The sequence below is a fragment of the Dromaius novaehollandiae genome, chromosome 1 (assembly GCF_036370855.1).
Source record: "Dromaius novaehollandiae isolate bDroNov1 chromosome 1, bDroNov1.hap1, whole genome shotgun sequence".
Lineage (NCBI taxonomy): Eukaryota > Metazoa > Chordata > Aves > Casuariiformes > Dromaiidae > Dromaius > Dromaius novaehollandiae.
Window position 1 is genome coordinate 126,948,395 of NC_088098.1, and position 18,290 is coordinate 126,966,684.

Here is an 18,290-nt window from a genome sequence, read left to right on the forward strand (position 1 = left end):
AATGCCTAGTGCAAAGGATGGAAGGGAGAAGTAAACCATGGTGTCATAGGCTTTACAGACAGAGCCCCCTCTTATTCCTATCTGTATTCTTACTAATAAAAGGAGAACGGTGAGATTAAGCAGTGAGTGGGATCCTGAACTACATAGGAGGATCTGGTTTAGCTAAGACAGTGGTTTCATTGCTTGGTTTTGTGGAATAAAGGTAGTTTAATTTTTCTTTATGTATGCTCTTTATCTTCCATGTCCTAATCACTTTGGCTATGTCTTCTAAATAACTAGGAATTCAGCTCTGAATTCTTATAACACTAATTAATTTGACTAACTTGCCTGAGACAGATTTTTGTACATTGTACATGATAGCAGTAATAGTTACATGTACAGAACTGCAAAGAGGCATGGGCTTAGACCCAAAATCTTCAAGAAGCTAGACTTTTTCAATGGATTACTATGTAGTTTAAATGCATCTTGCATTTGCATTGAGTGATTTGTTTTCTTATATTATAGACTTGAGAATGTCCACAAAATAACCCAAAATATTGAGGAGAGGAACTAGTTTCTCTAGTCAAAAGTAACTATATTGTAATATACTCTGATTAAATAGATGACGATTCACCAAGAATCCTGTTGCATTTCATCCAGCAACTGGTTTTTAAGAAATATATGATAACCACTTAAATATGTTGTATAGCCTTTTATCAATGAAAAATATCTTTCTACTTCTATACCTAGCGATTATTATAAATCCTCTTTTACTGTCTACTGTGCATAGTTTGTGTCTTCTGACAGTAGTGGTAATTTTTTGATTTGCATGAATAACTAATGTCTTGACTACAACAATATACTGCAGCTCTGAGCCAAACAAGACAATATATTCATTCAGTGCTAACATCAACCAGATTATAAGGAGTAGCAATGATTCATGTTGCGAGCCATTTAGCTTCATTACTTAGATATCCTTTCTAATCCAGGCCCTGAACACTCTGAAATCCACTCATCACCACTCCAGAAATGAGAAGGACTTCACTGAAATGGAGGGAGATTAGCCAGAGGCAGGTTTATTTTCTAACCCCCAAGTATATTAATAGAAATTAGATCAGCTGGTATAATAGAATCCTGGAAAGGTTGTAAGGATGTTTTCTAGCTAGAAGGATTCCTGCCCTTCTTGATTGGTTAAAGCTTGGTAAACAGGGGAACCCGTATGAGTACTTAGATAATTAAACCCATTTTTCAGAGGAGGGTATTATCAAGTATTGCTGAAAGTGGAATAACACAGTCTGTCCTAATGCTGCCTCTAAGGAACACCTCCAACCTTACCTTACAACTTCATCAGTCACTACCCAGCTTCAAACTCTATTTTTTGCCAAATGTCATAATGAAAGCAGTCAGTCTAAATTCTAGATACATGTGGCTTGTCGGTGTCCTGAGCCTGTCAGTCTAGCCTGAGAACCTGTGCTGGGAGTTGGCACTGCTGATCTATAGAGAACAAAAGTTTCTAAATTTCCCTGCAGTCATTTAAAACTATATTGATTTTGCTACTTGCAGAACCAATTGCATAGTACTGTGTTCGAAATAATTCCGGTAGGGAAATTTCAGATTCGTGATGTCCCTTGTGCCTCATTACCTATTCCATTGTTTTGAAAAGTCCCTCAAAGTTCTGTTTTGTTCTGCATGACATCAGGAAGATTGATGTTGGAGACTTCTCAGTTTTGGTCTCCCTCTCTACAAACACAAATTTCAGAAAGCATTTCATCCTGACAAAGATGGTCAAATCAAATAAAATAACTTAGCTAAAAGCTAGTTCGGGGAAAAAAGAGGAAGCACCCACTGTGATCATCAGCTGGCCAAGAATTTCTTCCTTTTTTATTTCATGAAAGAATTTATGTATTCTTATTTCAGTTTGTCTTATCCAGACCAGCCTGTGGCAGCCTAATGAATCTCAAAGACAAAGTAAACAAACATGCAGTAGTAGACATGGTATAGGGTGCAGAAGTGTACTTTTTAATGTGTATTTTACTTTGAAAATAGTTCTAAATTATATTTCTGCCATTCTGTGTTTTTTTTTTCTATTAGTGGCTCCTAGATAGCACAGGCTATATCACAGACTGTTGTTTATCAGTAGCTGCTAGCTTTCAAATTCATTTTGAATTCTAAAACTCAGCTCTGTCTTTTTTGTCTCATTCCTCATTACAGTTCTGTAATTTAGCATGTGGAACTAACATTTCTGTTGATCACAGTTATCCTGTTCACTTGTCAGTGGCTGGTTGTTCTGCAAATCTCAGAGGAAATGAAAAGTAGCACATAGTTATTGGTATCAGTTGTCTGAAAATGCGAGTTGAACAGTGACATAAGGAACAGTTCAGCTAATCATTGGATTAACATTAGCATGATGTGTTAAATGAGGAGGAGCCACCCTTGGGACATCATTTTCCTTTCCTAAAAGTTTTTAAAATCTTCTTTAGAGGGTAGGTTGAGAAGGAAGGAAAGATAGCAATATGGGTCTCCCATTGGTCTGATTTCTGGCTCTGCTTCTCAGACTCTTCTCACCCAGCTCCAGATGTGATCTTCCCTTCTGATGGAAGTAGTAGTAGTACATCTGAAGTAGCATCCAGGCTACCTCAGTGTCGTTTTTCTACCCATAGATATGTTGTCTCAAGGAATGGTTCCCCTCAGAACTCATGGCAGGTCTTTGAATAGTTGGGAATCATGCTCTGGGAACTGTACAGATGAAGCCATGTTTGGGAGATGTTAGACTGTTTTAATTGCATAAATTTCTTACAGAGAGCCACAACAATAAGAGATTGCACAAAAGATGTATTAATTTTCTCTAGATCATGCCTCTTCCCTATCAACTCTTAATTACTTCTTTTATTTAATTATTTGAAGGAACACACAAGAGAGGGGCATTTACATTAGCCTTGTAGTTCATAGCCACAGCACGTTTCTAAGGCATCTCTTCTGATCATCCCCAATTTGTAATTCTGTAACATGGCAGTTGAAGAAAAAAACCTCATAGATGTGCTGCATTAATTTTTCATAAATCCTAAGATAAAGTGTAATCAGAATATTGTTATATGTGGCTGGTGCTCGGATCTTGTTCTTGAAAACTGAATAACCTGAAGTTATGAACCATACCCTAAGATTGATTTTAGAGTATGCTTTCATAACAGTCTGTAGCATAAAAAGTAATATTCTGTAAAAGATCCATGGCAACATGTCTTGTGGAAGAAAAAGAAATTTGGGAATGTTGTAATTATTAATCACCATAAATAAAAGCAGTTTGGCAAATAAATCAAACCAGAACATCTTTGCAGAGACCATAAAATAAGTAGTTATCAAAAGGAGGATAAATTGTTAGAATTATTAGAATGTGAATGAAAATCTTTGATAAATATATAGTAGCTACTAACCCACTAATCTCTTCCCTCCAAGCACATTAATCAGTTCTATGATATAATAGCAGGGAGCTAATATGGATCACAAAATGAGCTGTCTACTAACTACTGTTGAGCAAAAATGCAAGGTTAGACCTAAACCAAGTAATTAGAAAGGTGTTTCATCTTTGTTAGATGAGTGGTCATATTTATGAAAAATAACAGTTAAATGGAGAAAGAGAATAGCCTTGTATAATCAAATGACTATGTCACTTAATACATAGCTGCTATTACTAGCCCTCTAGCTTACGTATCAACATGAGTGTTTTTTCGCTCAACCATTAAACAGTGTGAGTCCACAAAGAAAGTTCTTTTCTTTTAATTTGCTTACTGATAGTATCTGGAAAAAAGATGACAAATCTTAGTGAACTAGGTATTAAAGCAACATAATTGAAGGGAAAACTTAATATTTGATCTGTTTCATGGATATACCTCTGTGATGGCTATGTTTCTAATCAGTAGAACTTGCACTAGGCTTTTTGCTCAAGAGAAAACATGGTTGTGTATACTCTGGGTTTTTTTACCTCAGAGACAACAATGAGATGAGATTTTCTCTAAAAATGTGGTTATATCTCAAGTATACGTTTTCAGACTGTGTTTGGACACTCTTAAAAGTGATAACCTGATAATTTGTTTGCAGAAGCACAACCTCTAAGCTTGTCCTGCCATTTCTTGTGACTTGCCAGAAAAATTAGTAGTACTGCTACAGTTTTTCTCCTCTGTGATTTTTCAGAGCAGTGTGAACTCACTGCTTTCCTTGTGAAAAGCAAGAAGCTATTTTTATAATTTTGTTCCTATGAAGATTTTCCATCTATTAAACAGGAAGCTGTATAGAGCTAGCTGCATAAAAGTAATGTAAGGGTCATGCAATTGGTTCCCTGCAACACATATTTCTATTGCACAGACTCCAGCTAAAGTTATTTATGAAGAGAAATGTGGAGTATGAATAAGCACTGTTCAGTTCACATGAAAAGCTATAGTGAGTGTGTACTAACTATTCATTTATATATTTCTCTGGTATTTAAAAGGGATACTTTAAAAGAATTTTAACAAGTCAAAGGAAGCATCTGAGAAAGTGGGAGGCTTTCAAAAGCTGAATTATAATTTGTTCATGAATATTCCTTATTCATAGTTATTAATTCAATAACACTTCCAATTATTATGAGTTTGTACATTTGCAGGTGTCCCTAGTCATAAATGCAGAGAAAGCACCCGTATTTTTTATTTTTTACCGATTGATAACGAGTAAGTATCTTTAGCCATTGACAGCACTGTAACAATTTACAATTAAAAAAAAAATCTTTTTCAGTTACTGTATTTTATGTTGGTGTTTACTGTGGATTTCACAAAAAGGAATAGTAATATAGAGGTTGAATTCAGGTTGACAAATTCAGGCTGATAGACTATTTAGAAAAATGGACTTTAAGCTGAACAGTTCTTTTGATTGCAGAACATCCCAGTGGATTTATTTGGATAGTATGCAGAGGTCAGCAAGTCAGTGGAATCTGAAATTGTTGTGTAAAGAGTCTAAAAGGCTGACAGTTACTGCTTCAAACAGATCCACCCTCTAACAGTTGTCTATTTCATGGAGAAAAGTCTAAATGTATATTGCTGGTTCACCGAGGCAAGAGACTTTCTAACCCATCCATATATCTGAAAAACAGCAGTGGCTGTGTAGAGAGAAGGTATGTGAGCTCCCAGTAGGGATCCAGACAGTAGGAGCTAAGCTGGAGGGGAAGGTCTGTTCTGAACAATGAGTTATCAGTTTCTGTTTTAATAAAACCATACGCTTGGAAGGGATTGAGTTTGGTTTCTATGTATGTGCAGAGGTAGTCTGGCAATAGATTTGTGTACTATTTGCTGTCAGATCTCTCTCTCTGTCTCTGTCTGTCTGTCTGTCTCTCTCTGCCTCTCTCTCTCTGTCTCAGCCTCTCTTTCTCTTTCTCCCCTTCTCCCTCTCTCTTTCCTGAAAGCCATGTAAGTACTCAGAAGAGTTGGTATCATCACTCCAAACACGTGCTGCCCCCTGTTAAAACTGTTCTTGCTGAGATGAAAGACTTCTGCCACTCCTGCCTTTTGTGGTGGCTCTTAAATTTGTGCCACTGCTGCACACTAATGCCCTGCTTCTGCACTCTGTCATGATTGTTTTAAAAGATCACTGTCATAATCTGCACACTTAGAAAGATCTTTTCAGTGCAAATCCAAGAATAAGCAAGGTGCTTCCATTGCTGGTTACAGCTCTTTCCAACTTTCAAACCTCCTAATTTTTGGCAACCTCTAAACAAGTAAATGCAACAGTCTGTTCTGTGTGGTCCGTACATAGCAGATGATGACTGTAGGATGAATAAAACAGTTCAAAAATACAACTTTTTAAAAATTTACCAAAGTTTTAAACTTGAGATGTCAGGAGGAGAGCTTTTACTCTGTAGAAGACATAGGAGAAAGTAATGGTTCCTATCCAGATAAATGGATACATCAAAAAAAGTGTACTTCAGGGGACTGTCTTACTCATCCTTTCCTTGCAAGATGATCTCCCAGGTGCCCAAAACTGAGCACCCAGGAATACAGAGAGATCAGTAATTACAGGGCTATGCCTTTATGTTCTTAAGTGCAAATCTGTGGTTCTCTCAGACAGACATTCTCTTTTCCACAACCTTCCCATATTGCCCCATGAAGAGGGAAACAGAGCATTCTGTGCCACAGCAGAACTGTTTGGACTGCATAGAGAGACCTGGAGAAATGCAGGAGTGTGACTTGGTTCAGACTGCACTGATATTAGCTCTTTCAGAAGTACTGGTAGGTGATATCAGTCATTAATAAGATATATTTTGGTGTCAATATTATTAATAAACATTAATTGTGATATAATAAACTTGCATTATCTTTTAAGAGAAATTCTTCTGATAATGTAAGGGAATGTATGGGACAGATTGCTAATCTAGTCTCTGAGAACCTCTAATATATCACACATGGAACGCAGTAATGCAGCATTTGTTTTTGTAAGTAAAATATTAAACTGTGAGCAGTCTGTAAGGATTTAGCTTCGTTTGGAGTTACAACTGGTAATTAGGATATTTTCTCTTTTTTTAAAGATTATGTGATCTTTTCAGTCATTTTAAGACTATAGAACTAAAATGATAATTCCTATAGAAATCATTCCTTCAGATTTCTAGATATTTCCATTTTCAGAAAAGTTATGAACATTTTAAAAAGTCTGATCACATTATAATATAGTTACCCTGTGACTCCTGAAATTGCAGAGATATGCCGAAAAATAATGGATTTAGGAAAAAAATTCTAGACTTTTGGAGAGGACTTCTTTATCTGAGGTGTTTTACCTATCAATATGCACAAACATTATCACTTTCTATTCTTGGAGAATTCAGGAGAAAAAGTTATTCTCAGTAGAAAATGTGACAATTTCAGTTTTGCTCTAGAATTATCTCTACCTCTATATGTGTCATGCCATTGATAGATTATGATGTCAATCTTTTAAATTGCAAAGCAACATTCTTGCTTAATGATTTTAAACTCTCTTTTTAGGCCTAAACAATAAGAGAATTACCGCAGATGCAAGATTCAAGACAGCCAAAATAATTTATATTTTACCTCTGCTGACTGAGCACCTTGGTGGTAGATGGAGTAGCTGAGACACAAATTATCTCATTAGTATGGTCATAAAGGTTCAATAAAATTTAGTGTTTTCAGAGTTGAATATAGTTTTAAAAAATAAAGAAGTACTTTCAGTTAGCTCATACCAGCCTCAACTGGGAGTACAAACACATAGTAGAATATTTGCTTCCACACATGTAACAGGAGTCATTAAAGATGGCCAGAGTATTGTAATAATTATTATTGCTATTCTACCATAGCACCATTAGGTTCTGATAAGTGGTTGTAATATTATTTTTGCCAAGAATTTCTTCAAGTTACTCTTCTTGGAACTGCTGGAATATGGAAAGTATTTGTCAGTTCCTTTTGCTGGTCAGTTCTGAGACAACTAATATCTCAGCGTCTCCCTGGTGTAGTCTCTGTCATATATGTAGTTTCATGCAAAGGGGCGCTTCCTAGCTTCGTCACACGGAATTTTCAATCCAGGACAGTATGCCCTTGTTGCATATACCAGTTTCAACATGTAATAAGCTAACTAAATTAATACTGTTAGAACAAGTTTCTAAAAGTAATTCTCTTACGTTTCAGTCATTGACTGCATTATGAATATGTAGAACTCTCACCAAGCCTTCCAAAGTCTGTTCTAAGCTATTGGAATTATGAATCTACAGCATGGGTGCAACCTTGTAGAGCACTTGCAAACAAGTTGATGAGGCCAGCAGAAAATTGCAGCTATGTACTTCCTGTTGCATTATACGGGTAGATACAATTAGCTCAGGAACTGTACTTTGTAGTTCTATATACATCCAAAATCCATGGGCAATTGCGCACTTTTTGGTAAATAAGAGACTGATAAGGATTTATTTAAATACATACCTGACTGCCATTCCCAAAGATCTCTGTAGTTAAGGTTTAGTCTTGATCTGAGAGAGATAATTGTAAAAAGATGTTTTTCGTTAATTATCTGCCTGATTATCTGCTTGATATATTAGAAGCTATTAGGAATCTGAAAGCATCCTAAAATATTACATCTCCTTGACTTCCCAGAAAGAAAGGCTAGTTAAAAATGGTGATTGTCACTATTCTGAGGGCTGATTTGGGGCCAACACCTCTGTGCTTATATCTTGTCTTTGCTTGAGGCATTATTGACTGTCTGGAAGTGCAGTAGTCGCTAACAGCTCTTTTGACTTTGCTATCTAAGAGCGTACTGTTTCTAAAATGTAGTATTTCCAGCTTACAAAAGCTGTGCTTTTTAGTGCTTCTGTTGAGTGATACTGGCCTGAAGTACGCTGAAGAAGGTGGTATTTTGTTCTGGCATTATGACTATGACCTAGTCTGTGAAGCAGGTAGGAAATTCTGAAAAAAAAACCATAATAATCTGTTTTTGAGAGATGCAGCCTGGATTTACTGAAGTCATTCAAAATAGTCCCATAGAACAAGTGATTGTAAATGCATCTATTGATCTGATTCAAACTACGGTTTCCGTCATTGGCCTTCTGATCTACATCTCATATATTACATGTGTCTGCACAGCAAGGTGACCTGTGGCAGTGATGAATAGGAGATGTGTGGAAGTCTATCAGTTGCTGAGTCATGCTTTCCAAAAATACTGTTGACAGAATAGATGTAGTGATTGTCCTGTAAAATCATTTGAAGCTGAATTCAGTCCTTTGTTACATTAACGCAATGGCAGATATCTTCTTCTAGTTCAGATGTGGTGACGGAAAAGGTTACCCTACCATTATATGTTTGTGGTAGTGCTCTCTAACCTGTTTCAGCTAAAATAAGCCAGGTTACATTATATGGTGGCTTAGGCTAACTAAGCTGGTCACTGAAAGGGCCAAGCTTGAGTACAGAGGTTGGTGACAAATGCCTGTAATTTTAATTTCTTCTTCTGACACTGCTGGATCTGAAGAAATCTGTCTGTGGCATCAGGAAGATGAATAATTATTGAGTTTCAGTCTATATGGACACAAAAGTGGCCTTGATTTCAAATGCAGAATAATATTCAGTAGGATATGGGCATAATTATTACTTTCTCAGTTATGGGAATTCGAGATATTAATTTGACTTTGAAAGGGTCTTTATCCCACATTCCTTGCCAGGTGTGGTTTTTTTCTAATTATGTTAACATAACATTTCTCTTGTAATTCACCTGAAGTCTTTTCTACAACTCCTTCTATCCATCCATACTGAAATGGAAACCTTAAACAGATGGGCAAAAGTTGCAATATATGGAAGTCTGGATAGGTGCTTATTACTTAGTCCATTGGCTTATCCTCTATGTGTTACAAACTACTGTAATATCACTTTGATCTCAACATGAATGATTTCTTCTTGTGGAGCTGAAGACATAAGAGATAGCTTGGCAGTCACAGAATATATGCTCTTGCAGTGTCCTCCTTTCCTCCAACTTCAGGAAGCCATTTTAGCAGTCATCTGTTGTAAAACATTGTTTTCCCAGTTTGCTCACTACTGTGTCTAGTCCCTATTAAGTGGTTAATAGCATAGAATTTTACAGGCTGTGAGCTTAGGGTTATTGTCATAACTTACAAACTAAAGATCTGTGTGTATTCTGTTTCAGGGTGTTATTACTTGGGCACTTGTGCGTAATGCAGATAAAGAAATTAATGTAGTATGATTCTTTCATATAAAAACATGTAAATCTACACCTGAAACTCATTGCACTGTTATCCTCTGCTATTAGATGTCCTGTGCATAGGGTTTTTTTCTACTTACAGTTTCTCGTACTATAGTAGTGGTAAGAGTGGATCCCTTACCAAGCAAGTTTAAAAAAAGTGTAATTTGCTTAAGGCAGTTAATCCTAGACTTCAAGTGGCTAAGTTCTGATAAAGATTTAACTGATTTCTCCCCTCAGTACTTTTCTTGGTGAAGATCTGCTCCATTAAAATCTGAACTATGTGGGAACAGTCTGATTTAATAGACCAGCTGTACTCAGTGTTTGCATGATCTTCCCAAGAAAGAAACGCTGAAAGGTTGTGCTTTCCATCAACATTGTATGATTTTGCATCAGCAAGAGCATGTGCCCTAGGACTCAGTAGGAAGCTGAAAGCACTTCCATGTGTCTAAATAATCCACAGGAGAAAGATCCAGTTGAGTGTTGACAGTCTGGGACTGGATTAGAAGGGTGAGGGGAGCAGCGGTTAGGAGAAGTGTGTGTTGAAGGCCTGTTGAACCAGCAGTTTTAGAGCCAGCTCTGATTTCTACAACTACTTTGACCAAATTGAGCTGAACTGTGTTCAGAACAGCCCTACAACTGTCATCTATGTTTGCATTTGCTACACCACCTAAGCTCCTTTTGTTTCAAGGAAGGGAAATGAGTAATAATGAAATGTCAAAACAAGCTTAGGAGGACACAAAAGGAAAGTCCAGCTTAACTCTCCCCTTTTCCCCATATTGACACTGATAGTGACATTGATAACTGATCATTTTGGGCCCAGGGTAATTAGATGGCCAATGGTTACTTTTCAGTGATATCGCCACCATCACAAGTTTGATCTTTGAGTCAGAAACATTCCTGCTTGGCATCAAGCACACCAAGACAAAGAAGGCGGTTGTTACTTGTCAGTCTAAAAGAATGATAATTTGCACAGATACCTACAAAGTGAAGAATTTTTGATGTGTTATCCCCCCAAGTCTATCAAAGTAACATTCTTAACGCTTACCTGACTGTGAAAATTTACTGCTGTAGCGATAGACTAGCAAACTCAGGAGCAACTGCAATTACTTTTTGCCTAAGGTCCACTGACTGGAAAAGCTTCAAACAAATGTGGAATTAATGTCATTTCCTTAATTAAACTGGATTTTAATTGAAAACAGTTGTTTTAAAACATTAAGAAATATTCTTAGTCTCTTACAAACTTTGACCAGATAGCACTTTTATTGACACTTGATGATGATTAGACTACAGTCATTACTGAAGTTCAAACCCACAGAAGATGACCATGCATATACATTTCAGAATGTGTCCCTATTCCTTTAGGCTACCTTGTTATAGTTAGAGGACCATTAGTTCATAGTTCAGTGTGGTATCTACATTCACAGGATATAAAATTACATATTACTGTACATGCTGTATATATGCTGTGCTGTATATTAAATCCTTTAAGTCCAGTTGCTAAAAGAAGGATGTAGAAAATGGAGTGGTGAGAAAATCTTTGATGTGAAATATGTCAGTAAAATATTTCAGCTAAAAGCCAATATCTCAAAAGATTGATTGTGCTGGTAAGCATTTGTGAAACAGAATGTTGGTAGAGCATTACACCAATACATGTGCTCAGGCCATTGGTGTACATAAAAGTGTAACCACTCAATTTTTTTCAAGTTCCACAGAGAATAAATGTTATCCCATATTTGGGGGTTATTTTATTTTATTTTATTTTGTTTCACATTGTGTTAGATTATGTTACTTGGCCTGCAGTGCGCAAGAAGTGGGTCACAACAAGTTCTCAAGGAATAAAAAAAAAGGACATACTGCACCAGAATGGCTCTGTCCTGGACACTGGCTGTCCTGATGCATGGGGCAGTTTGGTGAAGAATAAGACTAATTTTCTTCTTTTTTCAACTTTTACATTTTTCTGCTGTCAAAGTGCTTATAAAAAACACAATACTGAAATGTGGTTCTAAATTTACTACTGGAAATGTGTTTGGGACTTGTTCTTTTGAGATATTGGATATCCTTTGGGATATTGCTCCTTTGACTTTCTTCTGAAAAGATGGTCTTTTCATGAAAAATAATACTTTTGGAAATTAGATGGGCATTTTGTGATTTATCCTAGTACTATGCCTCCATAACAAGGATTTGGAAGAATCCATTAAGGCCTAGAACTGTATAATAGATAGATGTATTCTGTAGGTACTGCTCTCATGACCATCCTTGTTGTATCAACTGTTTGAAGCATTTTTAGTAATTCCAGGGAAATTTCCTGGGAGATTCCAGGGAAATACATAATCCCAGGCTTAATACTGGCAAATGAACACTGCTTTACATGAAACTAATGTATGCAACACAGCATGCGGGTATTTTATAGTGTTTTGTTAGGAAGCTATTAGTAATAAAATGGTAAATAGATTTAGAAATTTGTTTACAGCAGTAGAAATAATTAATCTGAGTTTTAAAATATTTAATTGCAAATTTAAATCCTATCCTACTGATGCAATGCACTTGAATGATTTAAATTGTTGGTGTAATCTTGCTGTTGGTAGAACATTAAATGTTTTTAAGTATGTTCCTGTAGTCATTTTCTATAAATGTAAATGTATAGGAATCTACCAAATAGTAGGCAAGCTCGAAGCATAGTGAGGTAGCTTTGTTGGGGGTTGTAAAGTATTTGAAGTTGAATTTTTAGTGTATTATTAATTTTAATACATATTTTATTTTTGTCTCATATCATTTTGCATTAGAATCCTAATGACTATACTTAAGAAAAAAAAAAAAAGATTTGTTCAAGCTCCAGGCAAAATTTTGCCATGAGAACAAAATCACTTACGCTTAAAAAAAAAAGAAAGTGTTTGCTGCATATTGTGAAGGAAACTGATTGGGTAGGTGCAAAGGAAATGGGAAACCAAATAGGAATACATATGTTGATATTCATATATTTATATATAAGAGAGTTTATTTATTTATTTATTATATTTTGCATATTATATATATATAAACATATATGAATAGAACATATGTATTTTAAACAGCAGCTATGCATCCACAGTTGTTATGGTGGACTTCCTTCATTAATATATCCTTTCCTATCTGATTGAAAGTGTTTAGTTTCAGAAAGTATGTTGATATTTACACATATAAGAGTATATAAGATTGGGTTTATGCTATTTTGTACAATGCAATGAAGAAGGAGGTGACTGAACACTACTGAAATACAGCAGGGTTTCAAGAGCAGCTGAAGAATGTAGCAGCTGTGTGGAGTGAGTGCCTCTGCTCAACTGCTGCTCATCTCAAAGGTTTTCCTTTGAGATGCATGCTAAAGTATGCATATTTATCTAGACAGGCCATAGTTTGGCTCCCTGTTATTATGGTAATTGGAATTTAATGTGCTTCTTTAATAATGTCTAGGAAGTACCATATGTTTTCCAGATATTCAAGAAAAAATGGCCCTCACCTGAAGTTTTGATAGACCTTAAACAGAAAGATAAGGAGACCACTATTAAGGACGATAAGTGGCAAAAGCGAACCAGAGAAGGAATGTTTATTGTGGTGCTGTTGTTTTTTAATACAAAGTATTATGGTGTAATTAAAAATTAAGAGGAACAAATCTTGCAAAAATGAGCCTGGAATTTTCTACCTGCTTGCAAAATGGGTATTTTCAACTAACTCTCCTTGGCTGGTGAGAGATGGCTTGGAGGACTTACAGCAAATCTGCCCACAGGACAGTGGTTGGCAGGTCTCAGCCAGATCTTGGCAGGGAAAGTAACTCAGTGCAGACTGGCCAGGAAGACTTGAATATTTTCTTATTTCTGGAAATAAAGAGTTTATAATTGGAAAATTGGCTTAATTGTCTCTTGCTGCAACTACTCTGTTTTGGGTTAGTTCATGTAACAAACTAAAATGCAGCCTGTGTTCTCGTAAGTGCAAATCATGTGTGAGCATCTTGTGCTTCTTTAACAAAGATCTCTTTACATGTAATGGCTCATAATTCATTTTGTGTTTCTAGAATACTATTGGAATTGATATTCCCATCACTAATCCTACAGATGAATTTCTCCAACTGAGTGTAGTGCTAGAGAATCATTCACTTTCTGGAAAAAAAGCTTTCGTTCTTAGGCCAAAACAAACAATTCTGTATCGAGTAAAGTTTTCCCCAGCTGTTGTTGGCACTTCAGACAGAAGGTAAGTTGCAATGTCTTGACACTTGTGTTTGTGACTCTTGTACGAATGAGTAAAGTATTTTAATTGAACCCTTGGTCACTTCGTCTAGATATCTGGATATCTAGATATCATCTTAAAAAACAAAAACAAAGAAAAGTAATAAAGGGAATTAAAAATATTTCTGACTGTAAATATATTGTACCCCAAACTGCAGCCTTCCTCTGAGGGGGAAAAAGAACCCCTTACAGATAAGCAATAGAATAACCCTTAGTTATTCTAGTGATTCAGTGAGCAATGCATTAGGTATTTGTTTAAAAAATCCCTCTCAAAACTTTAAATGAATTGCTCATTTTGTAAGTTCCATGAAGGGAATTCATTTATCCGCAGAGAAGGAACTAAACTATAACACCACCAACATTAAAAACAGGTTAAGAACCCTTTCACAATCTTCACAGAAATCCATTTAGCTTTGGAATCTTTCATTAATTAGAAATGATCTACTTAATGAATATGGAGAGGTTTTAAATTAAAAATGTTTCATTGGAAATCCAAAAGAGACTGTGAAGTATGATAATTAGGAATGAAAAGACAAATCACCTCTTGGTCTTACTTTCAAAGTTGCTATTGCTGATTGTAGTGCCTCACTGAACCAGTTAAGCAAGCAACTGAAAAGTGCAGAATAGCAAAGCTTGCTTTTCTGGGATTTTGTTAATAAAGCATTATTCAGTTGAGGTGCTGACTGAAAAAACAGTTCCTCGTTTGCCAATGATATAAATTGATTGGCAGCTTTTTTTGATTTCTGATGGGTGGGGAGATGAGGGCAATAAGGAGAGAGGGACAGATGACCTGTGTTCTGAGACCCAGTATTTGCAAAGCTCAGATCTGTGTATTTCAAAGTCTTTGTTCAGTTTGTTTGTATTGTTTTTTCCCAAGACTGGAATACTGGCAGGCATCTTTGCACAATACAGCTTTCAGGTAATGCAGTTTTATAGAAAGGACTACTGTTCCATTCTAGTAGATATTTTTTTTGAGGAATGATGTAGAAATAATGTATTCTGAAGCTCAGAATGAGATCATACTTCATTATTTCTGGTAGAGTATTTTTCAAGTGCATGATAACATTAAGGTTCCTTTTAAGGATTTTAACAATAAGGTTTCCTTTCCTACTGGAAAAATATGGGCCAGATCTCAGCTGATTGGCAGGGTAGGTTTTGGAGTAATATATGCAAAGATGACATAAAGTATATTGTACATCTTCAATGCACTTTATATGTAGCACAATGCACTGTAGTAGAAAGCTGTCTAACAGCTGCTTTAAATTGCAATAACTCCCAAGAACTACCATTACAGCTGGTCACAGGTACATCCAGGTACATTCAAGCTGTTATCTTTTTTCTGTAGCCATGCTCAGTTTCTCTTGCTATGGGAGCAGCTGGGAGAAAGAGTGCTGCAAAAGTGTTTGTGCAGCTTTACAACTGGATGATTTTTTTCTGAACTAGTTTATGCTCACTTTATAGCTTGTTCGTTGGTACTACTCTATGGTAGTCTGGAACTATAAAGTCATGGAGCAGATGTAGTTACCTCTCATTTACTCTCATCTTACTCTCATCTGTGAGTCATCTCACATGGATTTTACCAGTGTATTTCATATATTTTAAAAAGTTTTAATGTTTACTGTGTTTTGCTTTAACTTCTGATTTTGATACTCAAAAACAAGAACCAGAAGAAAAAATCTGTAAGAGAATGGAATGTGTTAGGATGTCACAGGAATTTACTACTGTACATATCTCACCTAGCAGCAAACAATTTTCAGTCATGACAAGGTTTGATTTCATATCAAAAGAGTATATTGAATATTTCTTTGAAACCTATCTATTTGTCATGCTCATATAAATGTGTATATAGCTATTCCTCAATTTTCATCACTAGATATAAAAAGGTATTCCTTTTTAAAATCAGTGAATACTATTTCTATTACTTTGTCTTTTGAGCTTAAATAACTACAAAGAAAATATTGTCATGTTAAAATGAAAGTAAAGCTTACTCTTGGAAGTTGACAATGGCAATGGTGTTTTTTTTGGAGTTTGTTTTTTGCAAAAAAAAATACTTTCTATGCTAAAAAATTAAGAAAGATGAAGAGGACATTTTCTTGCTTCAGTAACTGTCAGTATTATTAGCTTTGGTAGCTGAATTCATATACCAACAAGAACTGTTATGGGAAAACTGGTAGCTAATTAAAGAATTCACTGTATCGAACACATTACTTTTTTTCTGAATTCTAGTCTCTGCGTTTTTAACTTTCTCTAGAAAAGCTGTGTCATATAGAGCTTATGTGTCTGTCTTTAGTGTCATATTCCTGTCAGAGATGGTTGGAGAGTTTTGGTACGCTCTGAAGTTGATTGTAGAGAAACCTTTGCCAACTACTCTACCTGAAATAGAATGTGAACTTGGAAAGTAAGTACCTAGCACATCATGCTTAACTTGGTCACTGATTTCAATGCATCATGGAAAACATAAAAAAGGTTTACACCAGAAAGCCAGAAACATCTGTGTATAATACTATGCTGTAAATGTATTATGGTATTTTCATACATATGTGATTTTCATACAATATAAGTTGATAGGTAAAATTCTCCTTGCAGAAGAACAAACAAATTATAGTCTGTATGTAGACTTGTTCTGAAGTCTTTATATAGAAATAACTCTAAAAATACTGCAGAATGAAATCACAAATATCCATAATACAGAGTTCTATACGTTTGTTTAACTTTCTGTCTCTTTTTTCTTTCTGAACCAGGAATGTACCCAACAGATCTACTTTATAATTACCTATGTCAATTTTTTTCACTTTTAGAGCAATGACAAAGTAATACATCTTCTGTCCTGCAGATCCTGGAGGGTGGGCATGGTTGGAACCCTGAATGTGCTGAGAAAATGGACTTCTTAGAGCAGATGGAGGAGTGACCCCCACTGCAGCCCTTGTTCTTTCCTTCAGTGAAATTTCACCTTGCATTCCTATAGCATAATTTTCGTTCCTGACTTCCATGACAAACAAAGAAAATTTTAGAAACAGATTTTCAAGAATGACAAAACTTCAGTAGTGCTTTTCCACCTATTAGCTCCATTTGTAGTAGGTTCTGTGGACACATTGCTCTTCTGAATGCTAAATTTCCCCTTACTTCTGCCTTTCTTATCTTTGACTAAATCTTATAATTAGTATACATTACAGTTGGAGGGAAAAATGTTATTAGAGAATACAACATAAAATGTTACCTGATTAAATTTTTCTTAGTAGATATGTGAGATGAATGAAATCAAAAAATAGCTTTATGTCATATATTTTAATAACTTTATGCATTCCAGTGATTTTAAGCATTTTTAATTATTTTGAGTGAAGATGATGAGTTATAGAAATTTCAGCTTTCAATTAATCTATTACTAATATATGATGTTCAGACCAGGCCTAACTGGCAATGACTTTGTTATTAAGTTTTAATAAGATAAAATCAGTAGGGCTGTCCATCTCCTGTTTTTTTCATTTAAAATTCCGTGCTAACTGGAATAAAACCCATATTTTTTCTTTTAATATGCAGGCTGACCCTGTTAGGTATAAGAAATTACTTTAAACCTTTTCATCCAGACTATTTGACATTCAGCATTTTCTCTAGTATGCACTGCATGTGAACTACACGCACAAGTGGTCTGCCTGAGAATATCAAGTTGTACTTTTCTACTGCAAATAAAAATGTAGGTTGAAAAGAATTAGCTCCGTTAAGTCTAGCACTTGCCTATCGAAAATATTATCTTAAATTCATTGAATTTCACATTTTACTTTTTCAAAGGAGAATTCTTTTCAATTAGTTGTATGTTGTTGCAATTGCTCTGCGTATGTACATTAGCTCCTCTACATTTACCCTTTGCAGATAGCAGAGGAAGAACGGAGCAGTATTATTTATTTTAATTATTAATGAGAGCAGCAACAGCAATAATGTATGGAAACAAATTAGTGATAGTCTTTTCATATATTTAGAGATAGATAGAATCTAACGTAAAGCAATTAAAAAAAACCTGACATGCCTCTTTCTTTTCTGTTTCCTTCTTCTGTCTCTCATTCTTGTTTCGTAGTTTCCTACTTTTTGTTCAATTAATTCTTTCAACACTCTCCTTTCACTAGAACTTTTTATTGTGTCATCTGCATATTGTCCTTTCCTTGAAGTGCTGTCCAAAATTTTATCTATGTCCTCCAAACCCTTACCTATGTGCAATCAGTAAATTTTGTAAGAAGTGGTAAGAAGTATTTGAAAGTGATTAGAATGTTTTCTGGAGCCAAATGCTTTGAAAAGCAGTTGTCTTTAGCCTGTTTTAAGACCATATTGCAATGGAAAAAAATCTTAATATCCTGGTTT

The 18,290-nt window shown here is 35.5% G+C and overlaps 1 protein-coding gene across 1 annotated transcript in view; it reads left to right on the forward strand.

Annotated features, from left to right (window-relative positions):
- The window catches only part of CFAP47 (cilia and flagella associated protein 47), a 386,437-nt gene that overhangs the window by 259,679 nt on the left and 108,468 nt on the right, over positions 1-18,290 (forward strand). Inside the window, exons 53-54 of the mRNA XM_064505814.1 lie at positions 13,730-13,905; positions 16,231-16,338. Coding sequence (XP_064361884.1) covers positions 13,730-13,905; positions 16,231-16,338 — 284 coding nt within the window. The remainder of the gene's footprint in view (positions 1-13,729; positions 13,906-16,230; positions 16,339-18,290) is intronic.